General features: G+C 45.4%; 1 protein-coding gene across 1 annotated transcript in view; it reads right to left on the minus strand.

Annotated features, from left to right (window-relative positions):
* LOC144798321 (uncharacterized) overlaps positions 1 to 25,391 on the minus strand; it is a 192,401-nt gene that overhangs the window by 89,804 nt on the left and 77,206 nt on the right. The window contains exons 3-4 of the mRNA XM_078669134.1: positions 18,472 to 18,687; positions 14,102 to 14,206 (exon numbers count right to left, since the gene is read on the minus strand). Of these exons, the coding sequence (XP_078525260.1) occupies positions 14,102 to 14,206; positions 18,472 to 18,687 (321 nt within the window). The remainder of the gene's footprint in view (positions 1 to 14,101; positions 14,207 to 18,471; positions 18,688 to 25,391) is intronic.

Below are 25,391 nucleotides of genomic sequence, written 5' to 3' on the forward strand. Positions count from 1 at the left end.
TGATCCACGCAGATTCCAGAACTTACCACCACAGAAATGTGAGGAAAATGTGTTTTTTTGGTCAAATTTTTATGTTTGCAAGGGATTCTGGGTAACAAAACCTGGGGATAGGCAGGCGAGTCACCCCATCCTGAATTTCCCTGGGTGTCTAGTTTTCAAAAATGTATAGGTTTGCTAGGTTTCCCTAGGTGCTGGCAGAGCTACGGCGCAAAAACAAAAGGTAGTCTTTTTGTCCGAATCGTGCTAAATTTCACTGGGAAATTGAGGTGCGACCATGCTGCGTTTTGCGCTGTTTCATGTCGCAGCCACTATGCCTACCCACGCAAGTGAGGTACCGTTTTTTTCGGGAGACCTGGGGGCACGCTGGGTGGGTGGAAATTTGTTGATCCACGCAGATTCCAGAACTTTCCACCACAGAAATGTGAGGAAAATGTGTTTATTTTGTGAAAAACTTAGCTTTGCAAGGGATTCTGGGTAACAAAACCTGGTGGTAGGCAGTCGAGTCACCCCATCCTGAATTCCCCTGGGTGTCTACTTTTCAAAAATGTATAGGTTTGCAAGGTTTCCCTAGGTGCCGGCAGAGCTAGGGTGCAAAAACTACAGGTAGGCACTTTGCCAAAAAAGGGTCAATTTGTAACTGCTAAATTTAGGTGTGACCACGTTGCATTTTCCGCCGTTTCCTGTCGCAGGCACAAGGCCGACCCACACAAGTGAGGTACCGTTTTTATCGGGACACTTGGGGTAATTCAGATTTGTAAATCAACTGTTATTACCAATTGAGCTTTCATGCATTTCTCCCTTTGAATGAAAGACATTGAGTAAAAAAAAATCTTTATGAAAAATGACCAATAATTCTCATGCTAGTATGAGTATTCCCAACTTTGAAAATGTGCAATTATATACTGTTTCTGAAGTCTATAATTTGTACCCAATTCAGAAATACATAGGTGTCTTTCATACAGATTATTCCATGTATACATTTTCCAAGACAAAGTGCACTATACCCAGTAAATGAAAAAATACCATTGCAAGTTGCTGCTCAGTTTTTGGATCTGGGTTCGTCGGGTTCTTGGTGAAACTACAAGTCCTATATATCCCCACAACCAGGAAGGTCTAACGGATGTAACGGTATATTGCTTTCCAAGAGCTGTCAAAATTAGAAAAAGTTATAGGTGAAAACGTTGAGACAAAAGGCTGTTTTTTTCAACAAAATTTCAAATATTCCAATATCTAACTGTTAGTTTCTATAACGAAACCTTCATGGATTTAGACAAATGACCCCTTTCTGAATTCAGAATTTTGTCTACTTTTCGAAAATGTAAAGCTTTCCAGGATCCATTATTGCTTTCAAACTCATTTCTACCATTAACTGGAAGGAGGTGGAAAGCTCTAAAAATAGCAAAAATAGGCTATGTCCCAGAAAAATGCCAAAACTGAGTGAAAAATTTCGGTTCTCTGACAAAAGTCTGTCATTCCCTGAAAGCTGAGAAAATGGAGATTTCAGCCCCACAAACCTTTTTGTGATACCATTTTCAGGGAAACACCCAGAGGCTTTCATTTGCAGCCCGTTTTTCCCATTTTTCTGAAAAAAACAAAAAAATCACTATATTTTGCTAAATTTCTGGGCCCCCTCCAAGGGAATCCACAAACCCAGGGCGCCTTTAGAATCCACATGATGTTGGAAGAAAAGGACGCAAATTTGGCGTGGATACCTTATGTGGTCAAAAAGTTACAAGGGCCTAAGCGCGCACTACTCCAAAACGCCAAAAAAAGCCTCAGCACAGGAGGGGAAAAGGCCTAGCAGCGAAGGGGTTAAATTTAACCAATGCAAGCACATTCTAAGAAGGACAACTGTACTGTGTTAAGAAGTCTGCACACAATCGCTGCCTCTGCCCCCTCCTGGGGTGGGACGCCTTGGCTAGAGGCAGGGGCGAACGATAACACTCATCTCCTCTACACAACAGTGATTTATTTTTACTTTCAAAAGAAGCTGAAGTAATTTGGCATTTGCCAGCCCCACCCTTCATAACTCTCGAAGCATGCCAGAGGCTTCCCCTGCCTGTAGCCGGCTCCGGTAAGAAGAACCCAGATTCTAAGGACACCCCTGCACTCGAAGCCCATAGGGAAGAATCTGGGTTCTTCTTACCGGAGCATTCAAGCTGCAGGCATCATCAAGGAGTCCAAGAGGGGTCAGCCAATGCTGGACTTGAGATCAGGATCACTGGGGAACTTGTTCTGGATCGGTGGGCCACCTAGACACGGGCCAGAAGCGTTGTTTGCACAGTGGGCAGGACTTATGGTTCCGGAGGACATCAGAGTCCTTTGTGTAGGTTTCTTGGGGACAGATCCACTGTTCTCTGAAGTTCTGGTCTTAATCAAAGAGCAAGTCAGTATTCCTCGGGTTCTGGAAGTCATTTGCCGCAGGACAGGTGTGGTCTTCTTTTGCAGGGTCTTGGAAGCCAGAGACTAGCCGTTGGGCTGGGGTCAAGTCAGTCAATCAATCAATCAGGCATTTGTTAAGCTCACCCGTAAGGGTCTCCATGCCCTGGTGGCAGGTGGGGTTCAGGTTCCAGTCCATCAAGGAGGGGGTCTGTCGAGGAGCCAAGTTTTGAGTTTTCTTGTGAAGATGGGAAGCGATGATGTCCATCTGAGGTGGAGAGGAAGGGCGTTCCAGGCTCTGGCCGCGAGGAAGGAGAAGGAGTGGCCTCCTGATCTGGTCTTTCTGGAGCAGGGGACGGCGGCGTAGGTAAGCTGGGCTGATCGTAAGGTCCTTTGGGGTGCGTGGAAATTGAGTCTGCTGTTCAGGTATGCTGGTCCGGTGTCGTGGAGGGCATTCTGTGCATACATGAGCATCTTGAAGGTCACTCTGGTATCAATGGGGAGCCAGTGGAGTGTGCCCAAGTGCTGGGAGATGTGACAGTGTCTTTGCAGGTTGAGGACCAGTCTTGCGGCGGCATTCTGGATGTTCTGTAGCTTGCGGGTGAGGTTTTTGTTTATTCCAGCGTAGAGTTTGTTGCCGCAGTCGAGTCAGTAGGCTTCTTCAGGCTTTGCTGTACAGCATCTTCTTCGTACTTCTTAGGTTGGCAGGAACTAGTTTTCATGTCTGGAGGAACTACCTAAATACTAAATTTAGTGGCATTTTAGGGGAGTAGCAAGTAGGGCCCTCTGAGTACATGGTACAATAAATCTCACACTGGCATCAATGTTGATTTATTGAGAGGAGTAGTTTGGTACCAAGCACTCCTGTGTTCAGTGAAGCCATCATGGTGCTGTGGAACTTGAGTTGTCAAGTTTCCAGCCAATATACTCTCTAGGCTTCCATGACACAACATTGAAGAATAGACCCTAGTATTGTAGGGGCATATCTGCTCATGCAGCTATACCCTCACCTGTGGTATAGTGCACCCTGCCATAGAGCTGCAAGGCCTGCTAGAGGGGCGACTTACCTATACTTCAGGCAGTGCTGGCTGGCATGGTACCCAGACAGGGTCCTATGTCAACTTTGTTGTTTTTTACCTCAGAGGGGCATTAAAGCTGCAAGGGCAGTGGCATGGTCCCAGTGAGAGTGGTCCCAGGGGACCCTCTTCAGCTCCCAGGCCCTAGGTACGCAGGTACCACTTACTAGGGTCTTACAGGGGGCAGATGTACCAAATCTGGATATGTTTTAGGGAAGAAGAACTGGCAAAGGGAAGCTAGTTGGCAGGGACGCTGTGCAGTACAATGTAAACCACATCAAAATAAAGCAGAAAGTGGGGGCTTACCTTTTCAAAAGAGGCACTTTCTCACATGTGCTCCTTTGGTGGTCCAGTCTTTTTTATTAAGGAGGTAGGCGCTGTGTTGGAGTGTCTTAAGCACAATAGGATTATAGTGCACTCTTTAGGACTGTTGACCACTGCTAAATTTTCTTGGATGAATTAAGAACACTTGGAGGATAAACCAGAGGGCTTCCTTATAGGAAGAGACCGTCTTCCTAACTAGTGCAGGAAGACCCCATTCCTTTGGACGGCGTGGACCTGGGTCTGGCAGTCAGTGTGTGACACAGCTAGGGCATCAATCTTCCAATTCCGTTTTCCATGGTACTGTGGCCACCAAGCCACTTTAGTGGCGAATGCCCAACCGGTGGGGGCCAGCATTCAATATTTCCTCCCAAGTTGGTGATCCATCACGTGAGACAGATGGATCTTACCAATGGTTCAAAATGGCTATGGATGCTGCTGTTGCTCTCCAAAAACGCCAATGAGAGGTTTCTGGACTCAGAAAGTGGAGGGGGTTGTTACTCTCGGTATTGTTCTAGACTCAGAAAGTGGAGGGGGTTGTTACTCTTGCTATTTTCTCATTCCAAAGGAGGACAGTGGCCTCCGGCCTATTCTGGATTCTGGCCTCAGAGTTCCTTCCTGTGTAAGGACAAATTAAGGATACTCACACTGGCCCACATCATGTCCGCTCTTCAACGGGGTTACTGTATGTTATTAATGGACATGCAGGACGCATCACAAATATGTTTTCTGCCGTTCATGGTAGGCCAGGAGCATTTTCAGAATGCTGTGATCTTTTTCGTCCTCACCAGTACTTTGGTTGTTCACCAAAATGATGGCGGTGGACGTGGCCTATCTTCAGAAATCAGGGATACCTGTATTCCTATACCTGGATGACTGGTTGTTAAAGGCGGGCTTGCCACTGTCAGTCATAGACCACCTCTAGACATTGTTACGGTTCGCGATCAACAAGCAGAAGTCCCACCTGACTCCTTCTTAGCTTGCAATCATTGGAGCAATCCTCAGCACTGCGAACTAAAAGAGTTTCCCTCTGCAGCATACACTGCAGTGCATTGGACTATTATCTTATGTAGGAAAGTGCACCTTTTTGCTTTGTTACCCCCTAACTTTTTGCCAGATCTCAGACAACAACTTGACTGAGTGTGTGCTGGGATCCTGCAAACCAGGCCCCAGCACCTGTGTTCTTTCCCTAAACTGTACCTTTGTCTCCACAATTGGTCCACCCACCTCTGGGACACAGTTAAGTCCCTTGTAAAAGTACCTTTGGTACCAAGGGCTGTGTGACCAGAGAGGGTCTCTGAGGGCTGCAGCATGTTTCACCTTAACAACCACACACTGCCACTGCAGGCTGCGTGTTTTGGTGCAGACCAAACTGTATCGAAATGGCACACCCTCCCCCAACACTGTCTGTGGCATGGGTAAGTCACCCCTCTAGCAGGCATTACAGCACTAAAAGCAGGGTGCACCATACCACAGGTGAGGGCATAGCTGCATGAGCAATGTGCCCCTAGAGTGACTGTGCCATTGACATACACTGCAAGTGCAGTGGAGCCATTTCGAGTACATGGGCTGTGAGTCTGTCAACACAAACTCCACAGCTTCACGATGGCTTTACTGAAGACTGGGAAGTTTGGTACCAAACTTCTCAGCCCATCAAACCCACACTGATGCTAGTGTTGGATTTATGAAAATGGCACTCATAGGGCATCCTAGAGATGCCCCCTGAAAAAAGGCCAACTCTGGTGTGGGTTCTGGAATACTGGGTAGAGAGCCCTCCGCTCTTTGTAGTCACCCCAGGTAAGGTGCTCATTAGCCCTACCTGCTATTCCCCTAAAACGCCCCTAAATTTAGTACTTGGGCAGCAGATCCGTCCCCAAAGAACCGAAACCCAATGACTTCGGATCCAGGCAGATCTGCGTCTCTTGCCCATTCTGCACCCAATGCCCATGGCTCAAGTCTGAGTGTCTCACCTGTGGAGTGAAGCCTCCTAAGCGATTCGGACCACGAATCCAACGTTGGCTGACCTCTCCTGGATGCCACGAGGTAGCCTGCAGTGGAAATCCAGAGTCTCCCCATTACTTTGACCGGCTTCGGTAAGAAGACTCCGACATCAAAAGGCACCCCTGCACCCGAAGCGCCTGGACCTTGGTGAACTGAACGGACGGTGCCCCACGACCCCTTACGTCTCTACATCTTACCTCTGCTGCTGCAAGTGTGGTACTTACCTGTGTAACCGCAATATTGTTTTCCCCATTTGATAACATTTAACTATGCAGAAACTGTTTCAAGTGTCGATTTTTTAAAGTGAAAAGTATTTATAATTTAAAAACGTACTTACCTTAATGCGAAGATCTTGGTCTTAAAATAAAATACAAACAAAGCACATTTTTCTAAAATTGGTGTGGATCTCCTTTTTGAGTCATGTATCCATTATTAGGTCTCGCACCTGCGACGCATCGCGAAGCGATGTCGCAGCTAGACCTATAGTCGGCGAGTCTGCTTTCAAGTAGACAGGAGATGGGCACGCGCAGCATGCCGTAATCGGATCAGGTCGCGCGCGCGTTCACCATCTCCTGTCTCCCTTGAAAGCCTCCAACACACACGGCCACACACCCCCTGCTTTAGCTTCGCACACGCACGCACGTCCTGGATACATTCATTATTTGTGTCAGGCCCGGACGGGTAAGTAATTTGCCCAGAATCACAGGAGATGGAACAGACGCCAATACTCCAGAGTCGGCAGCTCAGGCCCTTATGCCACAATCACACTGGAAACAGAAGGAAAGAACAACCCCCCACCACTCAGTAACTTTCTCCACCCCACAACTCACCTGCAGCAGTTCACATGGCATGCTCACCTGCAGCAGATCACACAGCGTGCTCGATTCAGACAGCACTTCGAGGTGAAAATGACTCGCCTGTCTGAGTCTGGCATCCAGGGGGTATGTGGTCGCCCTGCCATTACCAGTGACGTCAGAAGTGCTTCATTCCGTGGGGGTGGGCTGGGCAGCCAGAACCTCCTCCAAGCACCTCCACCCGGCGCAACGGTGAGGGGGGGTTCAGATTCTGGCCGCATGAGCAGGGAAGGATTCGGCCATAAATCTCTCCCTTTTGAAGCCTCCCCCCCCTGCGGCTCCTCTCCTGCAGGCTCCGTCCTGCCCCCTCCCCCTACAGACTCGTCTCCCCCCTTGCACACATTCCTGGGGGAGGGGGCTGTTATCTCACCCCCCCTCCTCCTCCTTGGCACAGTCCAGCCTCCGGCTCTCGTCTACTCCAGCTCCGCAGCCTCGTCTCGGACCTGAACCCCCTTCTTTCTCCTCTAAACAAATCTTCCTCTTGTAAAGCGCTGCAGCGCCTTCGGGTAATGTCAGCGCTATAGGATTATGAATGAATAAATACATTAAAAGATCTCTGCAGCTGCTTGCCTCTTCTGGCAGCCATGGGTGTAGGATGTGTGGGGCTTATACCCAGAGCTTTAAGTGGGATGAAAAAACGTGGGGGTCTCTCAAAGGTGCGTGGCCAGTGTAATTAAGGGCATGGCAAGTAACATCATACCTACACAAATCAGGTCTATTGGCTTCGTCAATGGTTGTTAATGGCATAATATTTAATAAGCACAACTATGGCTTGTATAGAATATTGAAGAAGCTTCCACTTGAAGCCCTGGTGACACCACAGCAATGTTGCTGCTCCTGAGTTTCAAAACGAGAAGTGGCAATGTGCAGTGTGCGCTATTCATAGGGCCCCCCTCACTCGCAACAGCGCTCTGAGGTTTGTGTTTTAAAAAGTAGACACATGGGAGATGGAAGAAGCAAGGATTTCCCTTCCCCCTACTGCGCTCACTTGGCATTAGGTCACGCGGGTGTGAGCAGTGCACATCCATGTTCCTGCTGTCCAGGCCCGGTTCTAGAGGATGGGCCGGGTGGACCAGGCCAGGCCCACCCAAACATGAGCCTTGAGCGTCGGATGATTGGCATGGCATTGCATTCGACCGGTACCTGAGGCCCAGTGCCCGGGTTTGATGTGAGCCAACTCTCCCCCCCCAGTGTCCGGGCTGGCTCTCCGGATCCGAGCTCCAGAGGCTGCTGCAGCCCCAGCCCAGCACGGATTATCGCATTCCATTGTCGCATATAGAATGACAACTGGCCAAAGCCAGCAGGCACAGCATGTGGTGGGAGCTCCTGCCCAGCCTTAGGGCACAGCTTTTCAAACAGTGGGTGGTCCGTGACTTGATTCCCAGGGGGGCACAACTGCATCTGCAAGGAAGGAATTGTAAAGGAAGATAGCCTAAAAGCATCGACATTTATCTGGTTAGTTCACAGGCTGTCTTCTTTTATATGCAGAAGTTAAACAGCATAAAAAGTTTGCACCTGTAATCCTGAGTGTTTCCTGGGGCACTGTCAGTGAGTAGGGAAACGGGGCTCAAGGGTAAACACAATATGCTAATAACTATGTATTTTTTTCATCTTCATATAATTGCATATATAAAAAACGAGCACACACAGTAAATGAAACAAGCATTTGCAATGCAATAGGTCTCGCAGTTGTGAGAGTTTGAGCTATTGGCATTTTAAATGACAGTGCCTTTTATTTATGTATTGGTTTTTAAAACATAAATAGAAGGCATTGTCATTTACAATGCCAATATCTTAAACTCTCGCTAATGCGAGACCTATTGCATTGCAAATGCTTGTTAGTAAATGTTGTGCAATAAATGTCTGACACTCCTCTGTGTTAGGCCAAGGCTGCTCGCTGACACTACCACAAATAGAGCACTTTGGGTTTTACATTGAGCCCTGTACACTTTTGGGGAACCCCTGGACCCTGTGCATGGTAAAACCACCTAGTAGTAATACCATATACAGAACCAGCTTCCTACAACACATACATGAGGAAGACCTATACATCACCGGAAATACCTGTGAAGCGCATCCATGCATGTCGAAGAAGTTCAACACCAGTCCTGACACTAGTCACCTTTTCCTTTTTAGCAATGGTCATCTGAAAACTGCTTTGTAAAGGAAAATTCATCTCATTAGGATGCGGGGTTTTGAAATGGACATGATCGTGAAGATAATGAAGATTTTTTCACAAAGAAAGCCGTTGATAAGTGACAAGTAGAATGGTGAACACGTTTTTCATTCCAGTATTAATTTATATCCTTAAGTATTCTGTGTAGCACTGTTTAAGTAATCTAGGGCTCGAGTCGAAGGGTAATGCCAATTTGACTCTTCTGAAAGGTGCAGGGTCTCACAAGGAATTCTGTAACCACTGCAAAGTACATTTTTTGCACCCCTTCCATTTTTTCCATAAATACCACCACAGACTTGTTGGAGAACACAGCAGGACTAACCTTAGTTGGAGCTTGAACTATCCTCTATTAAAAGATGCCACAGGCACAATCCCTTGTAGAATAAGTACCTCCAGCCCAGAAGATTCCGAACCCACAGGTATGAGGGAGACTTAACTTCTGAATCAGACAGAGGATATTGTCAGAAAAGCTGTTTTCACAGTGTATGAGGATTCAGAGCAGCCATAATGACTACCTTCCTATAAAAGCAAGGTGTGCCTATAATAGGGAAGTTGAAAGTGATGGGGGATTGGTTTCCCAGAAAGTTAAAAAATTGTCAGATGAACTATTTGGCATTTGCTCTGATTCAGAAGTCCGTGGGTCCATGTTCAATGGTGCTCTCTGAGGAAGTGCTGAATATTCATCATCCTTAATTTCAAAAGGGGGTGGTGATGGACAGAGTATCTGAGTTAATCAGAACACTCCTACCCTGTCAACAGATCAGGGCTTGATCCATCACCGTTTTTTAGCTCACTGCACCATCCCAGTTCAGAACCTGGCTATATGCAAATTAGTCTGTCCCTGGCCCAGTGCATCATGGGAACAGGGCAGACCAAACTACCAAGCCAATTCTTTACTGGAAAGGAAACAAGCTTCCGGGGACCGGTTTCTGGCATTACAGCCGTCTTCGGCCCGGCTTGCTTGAATCCTGATGGTGCAGTGAGCAAGGGACTCACATCTGAGCATACCCTTCCACACTTATGGTGGCCAAAATAATTTCAAAAGGGGGTGGTGATGGACAGAGTATCTGAGTTAATCAGAACACTCCTACCCAGTCAACAGATCAGGGCTTGATCCATCACTGTTTTTGAGCTCACTGCACCATCCCAGTTCAGAACCTGGCTATATGCAAATTAGTCTGTCCCTGGCCCAGTGCATCATGGGAACAGGGCAGACCAAACTACCAAGCCAATTCTTTACTGGAAAGGAAACAAGCTTCCGGGGACATGAGTCCCTTGCTCACTGCTCCATCAGGATTCAAGCAAGCCGGGCCGACGACGCCTGAAATGGCAGAAACCGGTCCCCGGAAGCTTGTCTCCTTTCTGGTGAAGAATTGGCTTGGTAGTTTGGTCTGCCCTGTTCCGACATGAGTCCCTTGCTCACTGCTCCATCAGGATTCAAGCAAGCCGGGCCGACGACGCCTGAAATGGCAGAAACCGGTCCCCGGAAGGTGGTCTCCTTTCTGGTGAAGAATTGGCTTGGTAGTTTGGTCTGCCCTGTTCCCATGATGCACTGGGCCAGGGACAGACTAATTTGCATATAGCCAGGTTCTGAGCTGGGATGGGGCAGTGAGCTAAATAACGGTGATGGATCAAGCCCTGATCTTTGGACTGGGTAAGAGTGGTCTGCTTAATTCAGACACTCTGTTCATCACCACCCCCTTTTCTGAATCGAATATTCATCATCCAGCCTTTTGCAGCTTGAAATCACAGTTACGAAAGAAAAGCCAGAAAAGCACTTCAACACCCATCAGGGATAACAGGTGCTACATGAATGCAAACCTTTCTTCCCCTTCTCTTCCTTCTCACTCCATGTAACTGACTATTATCCACCACTCAAATTACTTTCATATTTCACCATACTAATCCACCACTAATCCTTTATGGGTTTTTGGAGTAGCTTGCCACTCGCCAAGAAAAGCGCTTCAACACCCCATCGGGGTAACAAGCGCTATATAAATACAAATCTTTTTTCCTCTTCTATCCTCTGCTATCCTTTCGAATCCAAATAACTGACTAACCTATCCACGACTTAAATTACTTTCATTTTTCGCTATACTAATTCAACACTAATCCTTTATTTGTCCCGGAGCAGCGTGCTACTCACCGAAAAAGCGCTTCTAAGCCTCGTCAGGGGTAGTAAGCGCTATACAAATGCAATTACAATACAATACAATACATTTGGCGGGAGGACAGGTGGGAAAAGTAGTTAGATTAGGAGATGGGCCCACATTTAGCCAACACCACTCCTAAGGTGGGGCAGATGATTCCTCCATCTTGTTTCAGAGGGAAGAAGCCAATTACGGTCAGGGGTGTGCCCACTCCACAAAGGAAGTGAAGTGGTTGCATTAGAGTGTGTAGACGCCCTAAAGGTAAGTAGCCCACTGGCTATAACCTGTGTCCTACTGTAACGCCTCTAAATTTAGCATTTAGATAGCAGCCATGGACCCTGAACTTTTGATTCAAGGGTCCTAAAAAGACAACGGATATAGAAGAGCAGCTGACCCGAGAACAGAGTACCTGATGCAAAATTTGGTGCAAAACCCTGCATGTAGCTTCCACGGACTTGACCATCATGGTATGCCTATTCATCCAGCTGATTTGAGGCCTCTAAGATTCCCGGAGATCCTCCGGCCCTTCGACAATCGACAGAGAACTCCCTTGTAGTAGAGGAACTACTCCCCTACAGGCACCGAACCGTAGAGTCCGACTTACATCTCCCTTGTGACGCAGCAACCAAACCAGCAGCGGTACACTAGTTCCTCCGATTCAGATTTGTCCTCCCACCAAGGGAGAGGACACCAGAGCTGTGCCATAGCAATACCTGAGGTTCCGGGCCACCTGGAACCAAAACGAAGAGTCCAATCCAGATATCAACTTCCCAGGAAACCGGCACCCATAGAGAGACTTTGAGACCGCTGAGACCTATCAGCGGTCTCGAAGTCTTTCCATGGGTGCTTGTTTTCTTGGCAGTTGCAGTCTAGATTGGACTCTTCATGAGTGGCCCAGCTGTCCTGGAATTGTCCCTACAACCTGTCTGCTCCTAACCGCTAAGAACATCTTGATACACAATGCCTTGCTGACCTATCTTCTCCGCACCCAGCCTGCCCATCCTAGGCACTGACGAACCAGCAGTGCTCCCATGGTTCTGAGGCACTTGAGATCCGATTCCCAGTTTGGGGTTCTTCTGCAGCCTGTTTTGAGGCAACCCACTTCTTTGTAGCGCACCAGCTACCAACGACCTCAGCACCCTGCCCTCAGCCGAATCTGGGATGCCCCAGACAATACGCTGGCAGAAAATTGGGCCTTGGCCTACTGCTACCCTAAACCTTCAAGGTGAACTCCTAGAATTGACTGTCCGATTTTATACACATTTATGTGTTTTTCTTCATAGACTTTAATTGTGCATAATTGCACACAACAGTGAGCTATTTTCCAAACTTGAAAAATGATAACTAAAAATAAATTACTTACCTGTGAATCAACTTCTTGGTCTTAAAAAGTATATAAAATCAAATTGGTCTTGGATTTATTCTTGAGTGTATGTCCCACTTATTGCCTCTGTGAGTACAACAAATGCTTAGCACTACCCTCTGATAAGCCTAACTGATCACCCACACTATCACAAATAGAGCGTTAGTATTATCTACTTTTGCCGTTGTATACCAATCTGGGACCCGCTGGACTCTCTGCACAGTGTACTTTGTTTTAGTGCACTATATAGAGAGCTCGCTTCCTACACCTGGTGAAGCTGGTGGTGCCAGCAAAGCTGAATTAGCCTGGGGTTCTTCAATCGCTTTAATTTTTAGTGACTCCTAGTTTTACTTCATGAATGAATGTATCCCTTGGTAAGGCTGAAGGTCCAACCTTACCAGGTACGGCCACAAATAATCCTGCCATTATCAAGTGGAGCATTTTAGTGGTTGCTAGTTTTCTCAGCTTTTGTCAGACTTCGACTTTCATTACTGATTTATGGGCACCAGGAACTACCTATTGTCATGGTCCGATGGGTAGGTCGATAAATTTTACAATAGTCCAGACTTTTGTACAGTATGCTTCAGTTTAATCTCCTGGAGTGTCAATCCTACAAAATAATCCATCCATTACAATTGAATATTTCAGTTTCTCATTCGCATGTCGCAATTTCTTTTTGAAGATTGAAGATAATGTTGATGTTGCCCTTTAGTTTCTTTACGGTCACAAACGGGATGGGTCTTATTTAGACATGAGAGGTAAATCAGGCCAGAGGGATTTAAAGATAATTTCTGAAAGGTTTGCAAAGTTTCACAGGCTTGTTTCTGAAGCCATGTGGGCATGATGGATCGTGAGCTTAATGAAAAAAGATGGCGCTGACACCGGATCATTTGCGGCACATTTAGAGAAACTTGCTGCCAGTAGCACATCTACAATTCGCTGACTGAACTAAGAACAGATACGTTTTTGAAGTGGTCTATTGAGTCACTGTTGTATCAGAGTTTAGTAAAATCTGAATCGGTTTGACCCAGTAGGGGTGAGGATTTTTAGCCTTTCAACGTGCATTTAAACCGAACCTCAATAGGTAGATTGTTCAATATAATTATTCCCTCTGGCCTTTTATGATGTTTTTTTTAATTCCTTTATCTCTATATTGAAAAAATATCTAACATCTGATAAGAGAGCATGCAAAGTAAAACGTATTAAGAGTTCTAGTTGGGAAGGGGGAGCATCTGATCCAAATTAATTCGCCTGGACCAGGGTTCTTAAAACAAAATCAATATTCAGCATCATCAAATTAATATATGGGTATTGTCTCCATCACATGGTTGGACTGAACCGTCAAGAGAAATCTAGTTCTGTTAGAAGAATAGTATAGGTATAACCTGCTGCTTTTGGGAGGCAGGAATGTATAAACTGCACATTTGCAGTTAGTTATAAGAAAACTCTGACTACCATTCAGGTGCCATTCAAAAAACCTACATCACCTAATGACAGTAGAGCTGAGTTGCAAGCGAAGCCTAGCTATCATGGAGTTATCAATGCCCCTACTACGAACACAGAGTTATTTTAATACAGGATGTTTGTTGTATACATGGCCTGAGGCAGAATGTGTTTATCTTCTTATATTCATACCTCATTTAGGTGCCAATGGGGTGTAAAATTAGGCTCTAAAACTCCTCAAACAGGTATAAAGTAGATTCACTTCAGTAAAGCACATGGCCAACCATTCAATGAATAAAATATGTCCATTGAAAAAAATATGCATCCTCTTTACTTACTATCCTCCAGGTGCTGAAGAGCTTCCTTGTCCACCTGAGCCATATCGTAGGCTGGTTCTTCTGAAAGGTCATGCATTCCCAAGAGTTGCCGCCAACTTCCATTGCCTTAAATGAAATATGCACATTCATGTAAAAGAGCTAATAAATAGCAACTCGCCTCAAAAATACAAAAAACATACGGAGTATAAGCAGCTACTGATGTCGATTACATACAAAATAAATTGTCTTTTTCGAGCGAAGAATGCACACCCTACCAATAACTATCAAACCCAATCAAATTTAACAAACACAACTATTTGCATCAAGTATTGCACCCAACATGAAATGGGTCCCCTCTACTAGATCACTAACATTTTCTTTGGTTTTGTCAACGTACCTTAGAATTCAAGGTTAACAATCCTGGGAAAAAGAACAGCTGATACCGAAGCACACGTAGTGTAAAGTAAAAGAAAAAAACGTCCCCGGCTGCCAGATGATGTGCATAAAGATAGAATCAAGCTCAATGTGAAGAAATAAATTGAGAAAGGACTTTCACTGAATAAAAGTTCTGGAAAGTAAGAACTGAATCTTTTCTGACTTTTTATATGTTGGGCTTTACACTAAGTGTGTTTCGGTATCAGCTGTTCTTTTCTTAGGATTGTTAACCATGTGGACATAAACAACATGCACTCATTGGTAGTGAGAAGCAGGATTTCATGTGAGCACCACCATAATTGACTTAAGTAGTGATTATACTTGACCCAGAGGGTGTTTTGGATGTGCGTATGAACAACCACTGCTAACCGTTTAATTGTCTATTAGAACTTCCCCCAAAAAATCAAAGCTAGAAGCGATCTGCTCCATAAATAAACTCATAACTAGCCTTATTTCCGAACCTCAGAGAAAAGGCAACATACATACTAGAAGCTCTCCTAACTTTATTACCATAGACAAAACATTAAAGCTCGACTGGATGGATCATCTCTTTCTCCACCTTTCAAAACCATCCTGCTAGATGTCTGGATTAAAGGTTACTTAAAACCCAGAAAGAGCTAAGTAGAGTTCTAGAAGATATAACTCTGCAACAACTTCACGAGTGCTTTGCTCCATAGCCACATGCTCTAACATAACAGACTTCAGATAAAAGCGAAAAGAAAGTACAACTCATATATCCTAAACATTATCAATAATAAACGTGGCACTTTCGCATAAAACCCCATTAGCGATAAAACCCACTTCCCGTATAGCTACGTTAGAGAGAACATAACAAAAGCAAAAAGAAAAAGAGGAAAACTATACAGAATTTAGAGAAGAATCAAAACTCATCCTTCTAAGGTTATTCAGAGTCCTTTGGCAGGTGACTGTCTGGACAGAGCCGGAGTACTCCGCTACATCTACATGGTCCATCTCACCTTTACCTCTCTACACTGTCACTGCTTCTCCCGACCCCTCGAGCCATGACTGCGACTATTTCTCACCCTTTGTTATCCCCCAACACTGCGAGGGCCGGCTGTTTTCACAGTATGAGTCTAATTTAATAGTGAACAAATAACAGTCCCATAGCAATCCGTGTCAACCATTAGTATATATTATGACATTGTTGCTCTTCCCCAGATTTAACAGTATTGATTGGACCATCTGGGTTCTTATAGTACTTTGTAAACGGATGGACTTAGTTTGGTTTGTGATATTAGTACTACATGTTATTAAAAAAAACACAACAACCACCACCACTAAATCCTGAGAATTAAGTAATCACTGAAGTACACATGGAGGTCAAATCACCAAAAAAGCCCAATTTTGAGAAACTGACAACATAGACCGTCTGACTTCCTAAATCACATTGCAGGACTAGCCCTTCCTAAATGACATTGCATGATTGGCCCTTTCTAAATAACATTGCAGGATTGGCCCTTCCTAAATAACATTGCAGAATTGGCCCTTCATAAATAGCATTGTAGGATTGGCCCTTCCTGTGTAACATTGGCCCTTCCTAAAAGACATTGCATGATTGGCCCTTCTTAAATGACATTGCAGGATTGGCCATTTCTAAATAACATTGCAGGATTGGCCCTTCCTAAATAACATTGCAGGATTGGCCCTTCCTAAATAACATTGCAGAATTGGCCCTTCCTAAATGGCATTGTAGGATTGGCCCTTCCTGAGTAACATTGCAGGATTGGCCCTTCCTAAATGACATTGCATGATTGGCCCTTCTTAAATGACATTGCAGGATTGGCCCTTCCTAAATAACATTGCAGCATTGGCCTTTCTTAAATGACATTGCAAGATTGGCCCTTCCTAAATGACATTGCAGGATTGGCCCTTCCTAAATGACATTGCAGGATTGGCCCTTCCTGAATAACTTTGCAGGATTGGCCCTTCCTAAATGACAATGCAGCATTGGCCCTTCTTAAATGACATTGCAATCAATCAATCATAACACTTGTATAGCGCGCTACTCACCCGGGAGGGTCTCAAGGCGCTTGGGGGAAGGGGTCCGCTACTGCTCGAACAGCCAGGTCTTGAGTTGTCTCCTGAAGGCGAGATGGTCTTGGGTCAGCCGAAGGTGGATGGGGAGGGAGTTCCATGTCTTGGCCGCCAGGTAGGAGAAGGATCTGCCTCCGGCGGTGGCTCTTCGGATGCGTGGTATGGCGGCAAGGGCGAGGCTAGTAGATCGTAGCTGGTGGGTGGGCGTGTAGAAGGGCAGGCGGTAGTTGAGGTACTTGGGGCCCAGGTCGTGGAGAGACTTGTGTGCGTGGGTGAGGAGCCTGAACGTGATCCTCTTGTTGACGGGGAGCCAGTGCAGGTCCCTCAGGTGGCCGGAGATGTGGCTGCGTCGGGGGATTTCCAGGATGAGTCGGGCGGAGGCGTTCTGGATGCGTTGGAGTCTCCTCTGTAGCTTGGCTGTGGTTCCGGCGTAGAGGGTGTTTCCGTAGTCCAGTCGGCTGGTGACGAGTGCCTGGGTGACCGTCTTCCTGGTTTCGGTCGGGATCCATCGGAAGATCTTGCGGAGCATGCGTAGGGTGTGAAAGCATGATGAGGAGACGGCGTTGACTTGTCTGGTCATCGAGAGGGAGGAGTCCAGGATGAAGCCCAGATTGCGTGCGTGGTCTGTTGGCTTGGGAGCGGTGCCCAGGGCGGGGGGCCACCGGGAGTCGTCCCAGGCGGAGGGCGATGGTCCCAGGATGAGGACTTCTGTCTTGTCTGAGTTCAGTTTCAGGCGGCTGTTCTTCATCCACTCGGCGACGTCTTTCATCCCTTCGTGTAGGCTGGTTCTGGCGGTGTCGGGGTCTCTGGTGAGGGAGAGGATCAGCTGGGTGTCGTCGGCGTAGGAGATGATGTTGAGGTTGTGTTGGCGTGCGATGGCTGCAAGAGGTCTCATGTAGACGTTGAAGAGGGTGGGGCTGAGTGATGATCCTTGTGATACGCCGCAGATGACTTCGCAGGATTGGCCCTTCCTAAATAACATTGCAGGATTGGCCCTTCCTGAATAACTTTGCATGATTGGCCCTTCCTAAATAACATTGCAAGATTGGCCCTTCTTGAATGACATTGCAGGATTGGCCCTTCCTAAATAACATTGCAGCATTGGCCCTTCTTAAATGACATTGCAGGATTGGCCCTTCTAAAATGACATTGCAGGATTGGCCCTTCCTGAATAACTGTGCAGGATTGGCCCTTCCTAAATAGCATTGCAGGATTGGCCCTTCTTAAATGGCATTGCAGGATTGGCCCTTCTTAAATGACATTGCAGGATTGGCCCTTCTTAAATGACATTGCAGGATTGGCCCTTCTTAAATGACATTGCAGGATTGGCCCTTCCTAAATGACATTGCAGGATTGGCCCACTTTTCCCATCCATAGTACTTCAACCTCCTCTTACTTGTCACTAAGGGGTTAGGGTAAGGACAGCAAGTTAAAAGCTTTTAGTTCTCTGAGTCACAATCACTGGGAACAGGGTCAGCAAGGGAATGGGATACCAAAGGGCATGCCGGTTGCAGCATTGGCGTCCAGGATTGGAAAAACCTAAAACTTCAAACAGTGATGATTAAAACTTTTATTTGAATAAAAGAAAATTCAAAGGGCTATTAACCTATTGCAACAGTAAAACGTTTGTCATTACTAATGTACTTTTACGAACCAGATGTAAGAAGGATAGATTGTACATTTCGGCTCTCAGACTTCATGTTGGAAGGCATTAATAGCTTGACTACTAGATGTGTCTGAAATGTATTTCATAACAAATTATAATTGTGGCGTTCACCACTAAAGAAACTATTGCCCAAAAATAGCAGTAAATGTCTGTTCTTGTTTTGACAATGATTCTACACTGTAATCAAAATGCTGCTTCAGGATACGTTGCGACCATAGAACTCTGGTGTACCTACTGGTAATTAGAGGATAGGTGTACATCTCTTCGAAGTCTGGGCTTGGAGCTCTGGTTTCTGCTGGTCCCACTTCCCATTGAAGCATGATCCCTTCAATTTCATTGTCCAATCTTTTGAGAAACTCATCGAGAGCCTTCCAGGTAGCCTGCGCCTCAGGATCCACTGGGGCAGGAACCATTTCTTCGCTGTCTTGTATTTGAGAGACCTTCTCTAGAACTACAAGGAATGCAACAAAGTTCATGAATGGAAATCAAATGACAACTGAGGCACTAATTTCAGGATGACAGTACAAGTGAATCAAAGTTAAGGACTTTGGTGCAATTCTACTTGGACACCCACACAAAAGGCAATTACAAATGCAAAACAATGTCAAATACAGGGCAGCAACATCAGAACAGCAACATACGGGAAATAACATTGATTGTGCAAGATAATGGGAAGAAAAGGTAGACAAACTCATGTGGAAATGAACACCTATATGGCTGCACTCTTTTACAGGAATTTGAAGGAGTGGGCAATGAAGGCAGCAACAAAATAGTAATAGCATGATTGCAAAACGAAGGCAACTCCATGGATGCAATATGAAAGGTATGAATGTAAAGGGGGCCCACAAGACAAACACAAGAATGCAAGGCGAACAACTGCAGAATAGCAACAGATAGGAATATGGAAAAAACTCATTGAGATGTAGTTTACCTTATACTGCAATCTTGGAACTAAACAAAATATAGGAGATGGACTTAACCGAGAGACTAGCGATGCGGACAAATCTATTTAGCAATCAACAGACGGACAGCTAGAGCTCTATTGAGAATGAGTGAGAGATAAGGACAGTGAACAACAAAAATGAGTGTAAATGCCAATTAGGTAGTGTGACATCACAGAGGAGTGAGAACACCACGTAAGCAGTCCAAGAGGCATACGTAAGGAAGTTTAGAGCAACCTGAAAAAAATGAGTGACAGAGAAGTACTGGGAAGGTGACGGATCAGGAGAATTAATGAGTGCAATATGCAGGGAGACCACGAGTGACAGCCCAGGAGAGTAATAGCAGCAGATAAGCAGAATGAAACGTATGTAAAGCAGTGAAGGAAACAGGTATGGAGAATAAGAGACAAATGACTGGAAAGTAACAGCAATAAATGAGGAGAAAGGAAAGCTGGTTAAGTTAGTGAAGGTAACCGGTTAGGGGAATGAGAGCAAAATGGCAGGAAAGCGATATTAGGCAAGAGAGAAAAAGAGGTTAAGAGAACAACAAAGAGTGACGGGTAAGAAATAAGAAAGACTGTCTAAGAGAGCAAGTGCAAAAGGTAACAGGACTGAGTCTGGCAGGATAGAAGTGTAACTGCAGCAGATACAGAGATAGAGAGAAGGCTAGAAGCATGAGAGCAGCAGATATGGAGAAAGAGAGAAGAGATTTCGAAAGTGATAGCGAAGCAAAAATGTGTGACTGTCAAGAACGTGTAATCCTCACTCAGTGTAGTAACTGGTGTACTCGTAGTCAATCAGTCCTATTGAGTCTTACTTATTGGACATCCTAGTCCTTTGAGGATGTTGTAAGACCACAAATGGTAGTCAGGACACATGACAAAATTAGAGAAAATGAGTAGGAATGTCAACCAGACAGTAGTGATGGTGAAGGTGACTGTTTTCTGATCAATATTACTTTCTTTGAAAGTGAGCCAATGAGCTTTTGCTACCACCAAGGTTTGAGGATCAGCATTGGCTACTGCTGGCCCCTGCTGCTGATCGTTGCCTTTAGATGAGTGTTCATGCTGAGTGGTGACGAATGTTGCCAGCAGCTGCAAGTAGGTGATAGCTCTAATTGATGAGTGCTGATGCAGCTAAGGGATGGCTGCCACTGAAGAAGGATTTTTCTGATTGTTGGCAACAATTACAGACTGGTGCTGCTGACTGGCACTGGCTTCTGTGGCAGGGTACTTCTGCTTTGTGTTGGCTCCAACAGACACTCTATCCATCTAGTGGTTAAACACACACTCACTTGTAAGCTGGTGAGTAAAGTTAAACTTGTTTGGTAGTGCTGATTGGTAAATCCTACTGAGTATGAGGGTGAAAACATTTGCTTGATGTGCTATCCCAAATTCGGGGGGAGGGGATGGGGGGGTCTCTAATTCGCACGCACCCAAATAACTTTTTAAGTAAAAGTCTTCACGAGGTGTAAAGTCTTTTTTTAACGAAAATTCTTTTTATTTCATGTATTTGTTCTTCATGAATTGTTTGCTGTCTTCATGCAGTAACTTCCATTGGAACAATATCAAACTTGTATTCATAAACTTAAATATGCCCAATGCATTTTGGGCTGCGCCCTTCATCAGGGGATTAATCCTACAGAAATAGAAGAAACTTGAGCTCAGTTTTTTAAATAAGTAACATTAAACCAATTGACTGTCAATAGTAAGATAAGATCAGTACTCCAATGATTCATGCAAAGTGTTCAACTACAATGAATAGTGTAGCGTGGCATCTATTTCAAGAGATGAACTTTGTTTATCTGCTAGTTGCTACTGTGTTAGAGGGTTACAAAACCATATGGTCAAAGACCCATTCTTTACCGGTGGATATTTTACAAAAATTAACTTTGCAACAGTCGTGATAAAATATTAAACAAGGTTTGGTCTTCCCAGTGCTTTAAACCTCATGCTGGTAACCATGGGTGAACCAAAACGAGCACCGAAACGCAAGCGAAGCTTTACTAAAGTGAAAGAAAGAAGTTCAAATGTGTAGGGAGATTCACACACTCATTACTGCGTGATAGATGTTCCCATGCTTAGAGGCTCTTGCCGGTGACCATAAAAAGTGTCAAGAAAATACGTGAAGTGATTTGCTTGATCATATCTATGTGATTATTATTTAAGTGCTTAAAGATTCATACCGGTAGTTGTGATGCGAGTGCCAGTGATTACTTACTGAAACGACAAATGCACGAGTGTCTATGTACGGTGCTTTCAAGGTTAACCTGAAAGAAACAGGGCTGAATGTTAAGACTAAATAGTGGTACTGCTACTTAAGAGCGCATATGACCATAGTCAAACTTAACCCTTTCAGAAACGTTTTACTGCGTGAACCTATTTCCGCGATTCCATAGTTGGAATACTCACATGTGTGCAGTGAACCAGATGTGCATGCGCGCTTAACCCAGAAGTATCAAAATGTGCATGTCATATCGCAACTGACGAAGTGCCTGAAAACAGAAAAAAGACTGAGTGAATACACCCTTTCAGTGATGTAAATGTGGCTAAAAGAGCCTGTTTTTAGTGAATAGACTGCTGGTTTAATGGATGGAATTGCAACTTCCACAATTCATGCAGGGTAAAGTACCCCGATGATCCTGTTCTTTCTTCTCATGTGTTTTGTTGAGAATTTATTTTAGATTTTTCATACACAGATAGGCAAATCTAGGTTGGTGTTCAAATATACCTTTGAAATCCTTTTCCATTTTTAACATTGGCCAATACTTTAATATGGTGTTTTTGATTCTGTAACTACGGGCTGAAAACTTGGATATGAAAACTGTTCGGTTTTCCTTTTCATTTGATGGCCTTGTGCATGTTAACAAGTTTCCCCGTGTTTTGTGCCTTTTTCACTGCTTCCTGTAAAACACTTTCTGGATAACCCAATTTTCTGAATTTTTCAACTGTTGTAACAAGACTGTCATTGTACAATTCTTCGTTTGATGAAATTCGTAGCATTTGGGAGGATCGTAAGTGATTTTTTAGTGAAGGTTGGAGGAAACTCTTATAATGTACTAAATTGTTCCGGTCAGTGGGTTTGGTGAACACGCTAGTGATGAGATGACCTTCTTGTTTTTTAATCAAAGTGTCTAAGAATGTGATCTGTTCTTTGCTGACTGTGAAGGTGAATTTGATTCTTTCCTCCACTGTACTAAGTTTTTTTATAACAAAAACACAACTATCAGATGGGACCCAAGGGAATATTTAAAGACCAGGCTCTGGGAACATTCCCAACCAATACATGACAACAAAAGAGTACCAGAGGGTCTGAAAAAGAGAGTAAGCTTACAATGTGCGCAACCAATCAACAGAAAACTAAATCTTTCTAGCTGACTTACAAAGGATGGCAACCAATGACACCCTAGTAGATGGTCAAAGATGCCCATCAGTCACCACTCGGAACCGCCCTTCATCACTTGGGATTCCTTCAAGACCATCTACTCAGATGTGTTATTCTCAGAGGCAAGGAAACCAAGATGTTAAAAGGTCCCTTCGACTGAAATAACAAGTAGTATGGTATACCACTCCTCTAAGCTAGTGAGTAGTGGAGCGTGAGATGACTAGTGGGGTGCAGTGCAGATAACTGTATGAAAAATGAAAGCAAAGAGTGTATTAAAATTGGATGAGGGAGTATAGAACAAAATTTATTCAGATGATACTCACTCCACCAAAATTAAAAATTTTGTTAAGACAGGTTGAAAAAATTAGCTGTCTAGAAATGGAATTAGGTCGACATGTTTCAGAAATTAAAGGACAAGTTTGTCCTTGCTTTCCTCAGGACCCTTCAACAAATATTGCTACTGCATTCATAAAAGAAATCATAAGTGAATAAAGACAATAGGAAACCAGATTCAAAGACAAGTACAGAGATCACCTGCAGTTTCTAGGTGATGAGTCTTGTCTGTTCTTACTGGTCATGTATTTCACAGACTCGTAAGAAGTGACGACCTCACCCCACCTGGCAGTGGCTCAGGAGTAGAGTGAAGCACCGCGCTGTCCGTCGGTACTTCTAAGCCGGCATCTGAACCGAGTCGTTCAGATGCCGGCTTAGAAGATCTTCAAGATGTTGGTTTTGTGAAGGCAGCAGAGAACAGTTTTTCAAAGGTGCTTTGACTGCTTTGTTATTTTGTCATCACCACCCCCTTTTGTATCGCTTTTGGCCACCATAAGTGTGGCAGGGTATGGTCAGACGTAAGTCCCTTGCTCACTTTGCCACTGGATTCAAGCAAGCCGGGCTGAAGACGGCTGGAATGCCAGAAACCGGTCCTCGGAAGCTTGTTTCCGGTCCAGGGAGGACATGGCTTGGCAGTTCGGGCTGGACTGTTCCCATGAGGCACAGGGTCAGACTGATTTGCATATAGCCATGTCTGAACTGGGGTGGCAGAGTGGGCTAAAGAACGGTGATGGATTAAACCCAGATCTTTAGACTGGGTGTGAGTGTTTGATTGATTCAGATGCTCCGTCCATCACCACCCCCTTTCGTACCGCTTTTGGCCGCCATAAGTGTGGCAGGGTATGCTCAGACGTGAGTCCCTTGCTCACTTTGCCACTGGATTCAAGCAATCCGGGCTGAAGACGGCTGGAATGCCAGAAACCAGTCCTCGGAAGCTTGTTTCTGGTCCAGGGAAGACATGGCTTGGCAGTTCGGGCTGGACTGTTCCCATGAGGCACAGGGTCAGACTGATTTGCATATAGCCATGTCTGAACTGGGGTGGCAGAGTGGGCTAAAGAATGGTGATGGATTAAACCCAGATCTTTTGACTGGGTGTGAGTGTTTGATTGATTCAGATGCTCCGTCCATCACCACCCCCTTTTGTACCGTTGTTATTTTGTCAGGCACTGCATGTTCTTTCTCTACATTATTCTCAAACGTGTCTATGGTTAATCACTGGGAGTCTCTATAGAAAATAACTCAGTGGCTTACTCGAGCCAGCATTGATCCAGCATTGAGCGAACGAGCGTGAAGGAGGCAGCAAGGGAGCCAAGAAGGAGCCGAGAAGGGAGCCGAGAAAATGCCCCCAAAAAAACGGGAACACTGGGCGTTTTTCTCTTCCAGCTACTCACTCAGAGCCTGATGGCTGACAGCCCAGCCCAGCGGGTAAGGACAGCGTTTTACACCCGGTTCACACCCACTCCATCAGGCGTTTACACCCCTTCGCAGGGTTGCCTGTGGGCTGGACCACCTGAGGGGATCAGGCTACGAGAAGCGAGAGGAGGTGGCGAGAGGCAGCTGCAGTCACGGTCGCGGAAGGTACCCTTCCAAGCTACGGTCCTAGACTGCTGACTTCGGCAGTGAAAAGGGTGAAAAGCAAGCAGCGTGACCGACCAGCTGTTGTGAGTCCTTCTTCCTCCCTCTTCATATGTCAAGTACTTTTGTATTGTAGCTGGAAATTACAAATAGTAACCACAACCCTATATAATCACATAACTAAAATCGAACTGTAAGCCCTGTAGCCTCATCCCACCTCGAGCATCAGCTGGCCGACACCCTAAGATCACCATTTTGTGGAGGGGAGCATAGGCGATTAAGAAGTGGGCACACTGTCAAATTGGGAGAGCCATCTTGCAAACCTGCCTGGGGGTCTTGCCTGTGGCCCTGGGGCCCTGGTACTGAGCAGTCTGCCAGCTTGCCTGTCAGCCACCAGCTGGGGGTCGAGGAGTGCAGGTGAACAGGCTTGAGTGTGCATACCCACTCACACAATACGAAAACTTGACAAACTAGCGGGCCTGGTCTGACCTTCGGTTTCCACAAACCCAACAATCTTATTACTAAGCCACCCAGCGCCAAAACCTGACAAAACCTGACAAGATATACCTCAGCCTCTTTCAAGGAGTGAGGTGCGAGGTGGTTACAACAGGGAATAGGGAACCATGAGGTCAAGCTGAATGAGGACGGCACCTACTACACCAAGACCACAATCTAGGGCAATAAAACTGAAAAATGAGGGGAATAATGGGCCTAGCGAAATCAGTCCACTTGACTCTGGCCCAGACAGCTACAAAACAAAACGCGAAAAACTTGAGGAGTCACCAGTCAATCAGACAGCCAACATGACTTCTCGTATTCATCCTTGCCCTAGCCCCCACAATAGTCTGTCTTTGAACAGAACAATTAATGGTACAATTAACAACGACCTTTTAAGCCTCTCAAACCAGGGGTAAAAAAAGAT

Source organism: Lissotriton helveticus, chromosome 12, assembly GCF_964261635.1.
Source record: "Lissotriton helveticus chromosome 12, aLisHel1.1, whole genome shotgun sequence".
Classification (NCBI taxonomy): domain Eukaryota; kingdom Metazoa; phylum Chordata; class Amphibia; order Caudata; family Salamandridae; genus Lissotriton; species Lissotriton helveticus.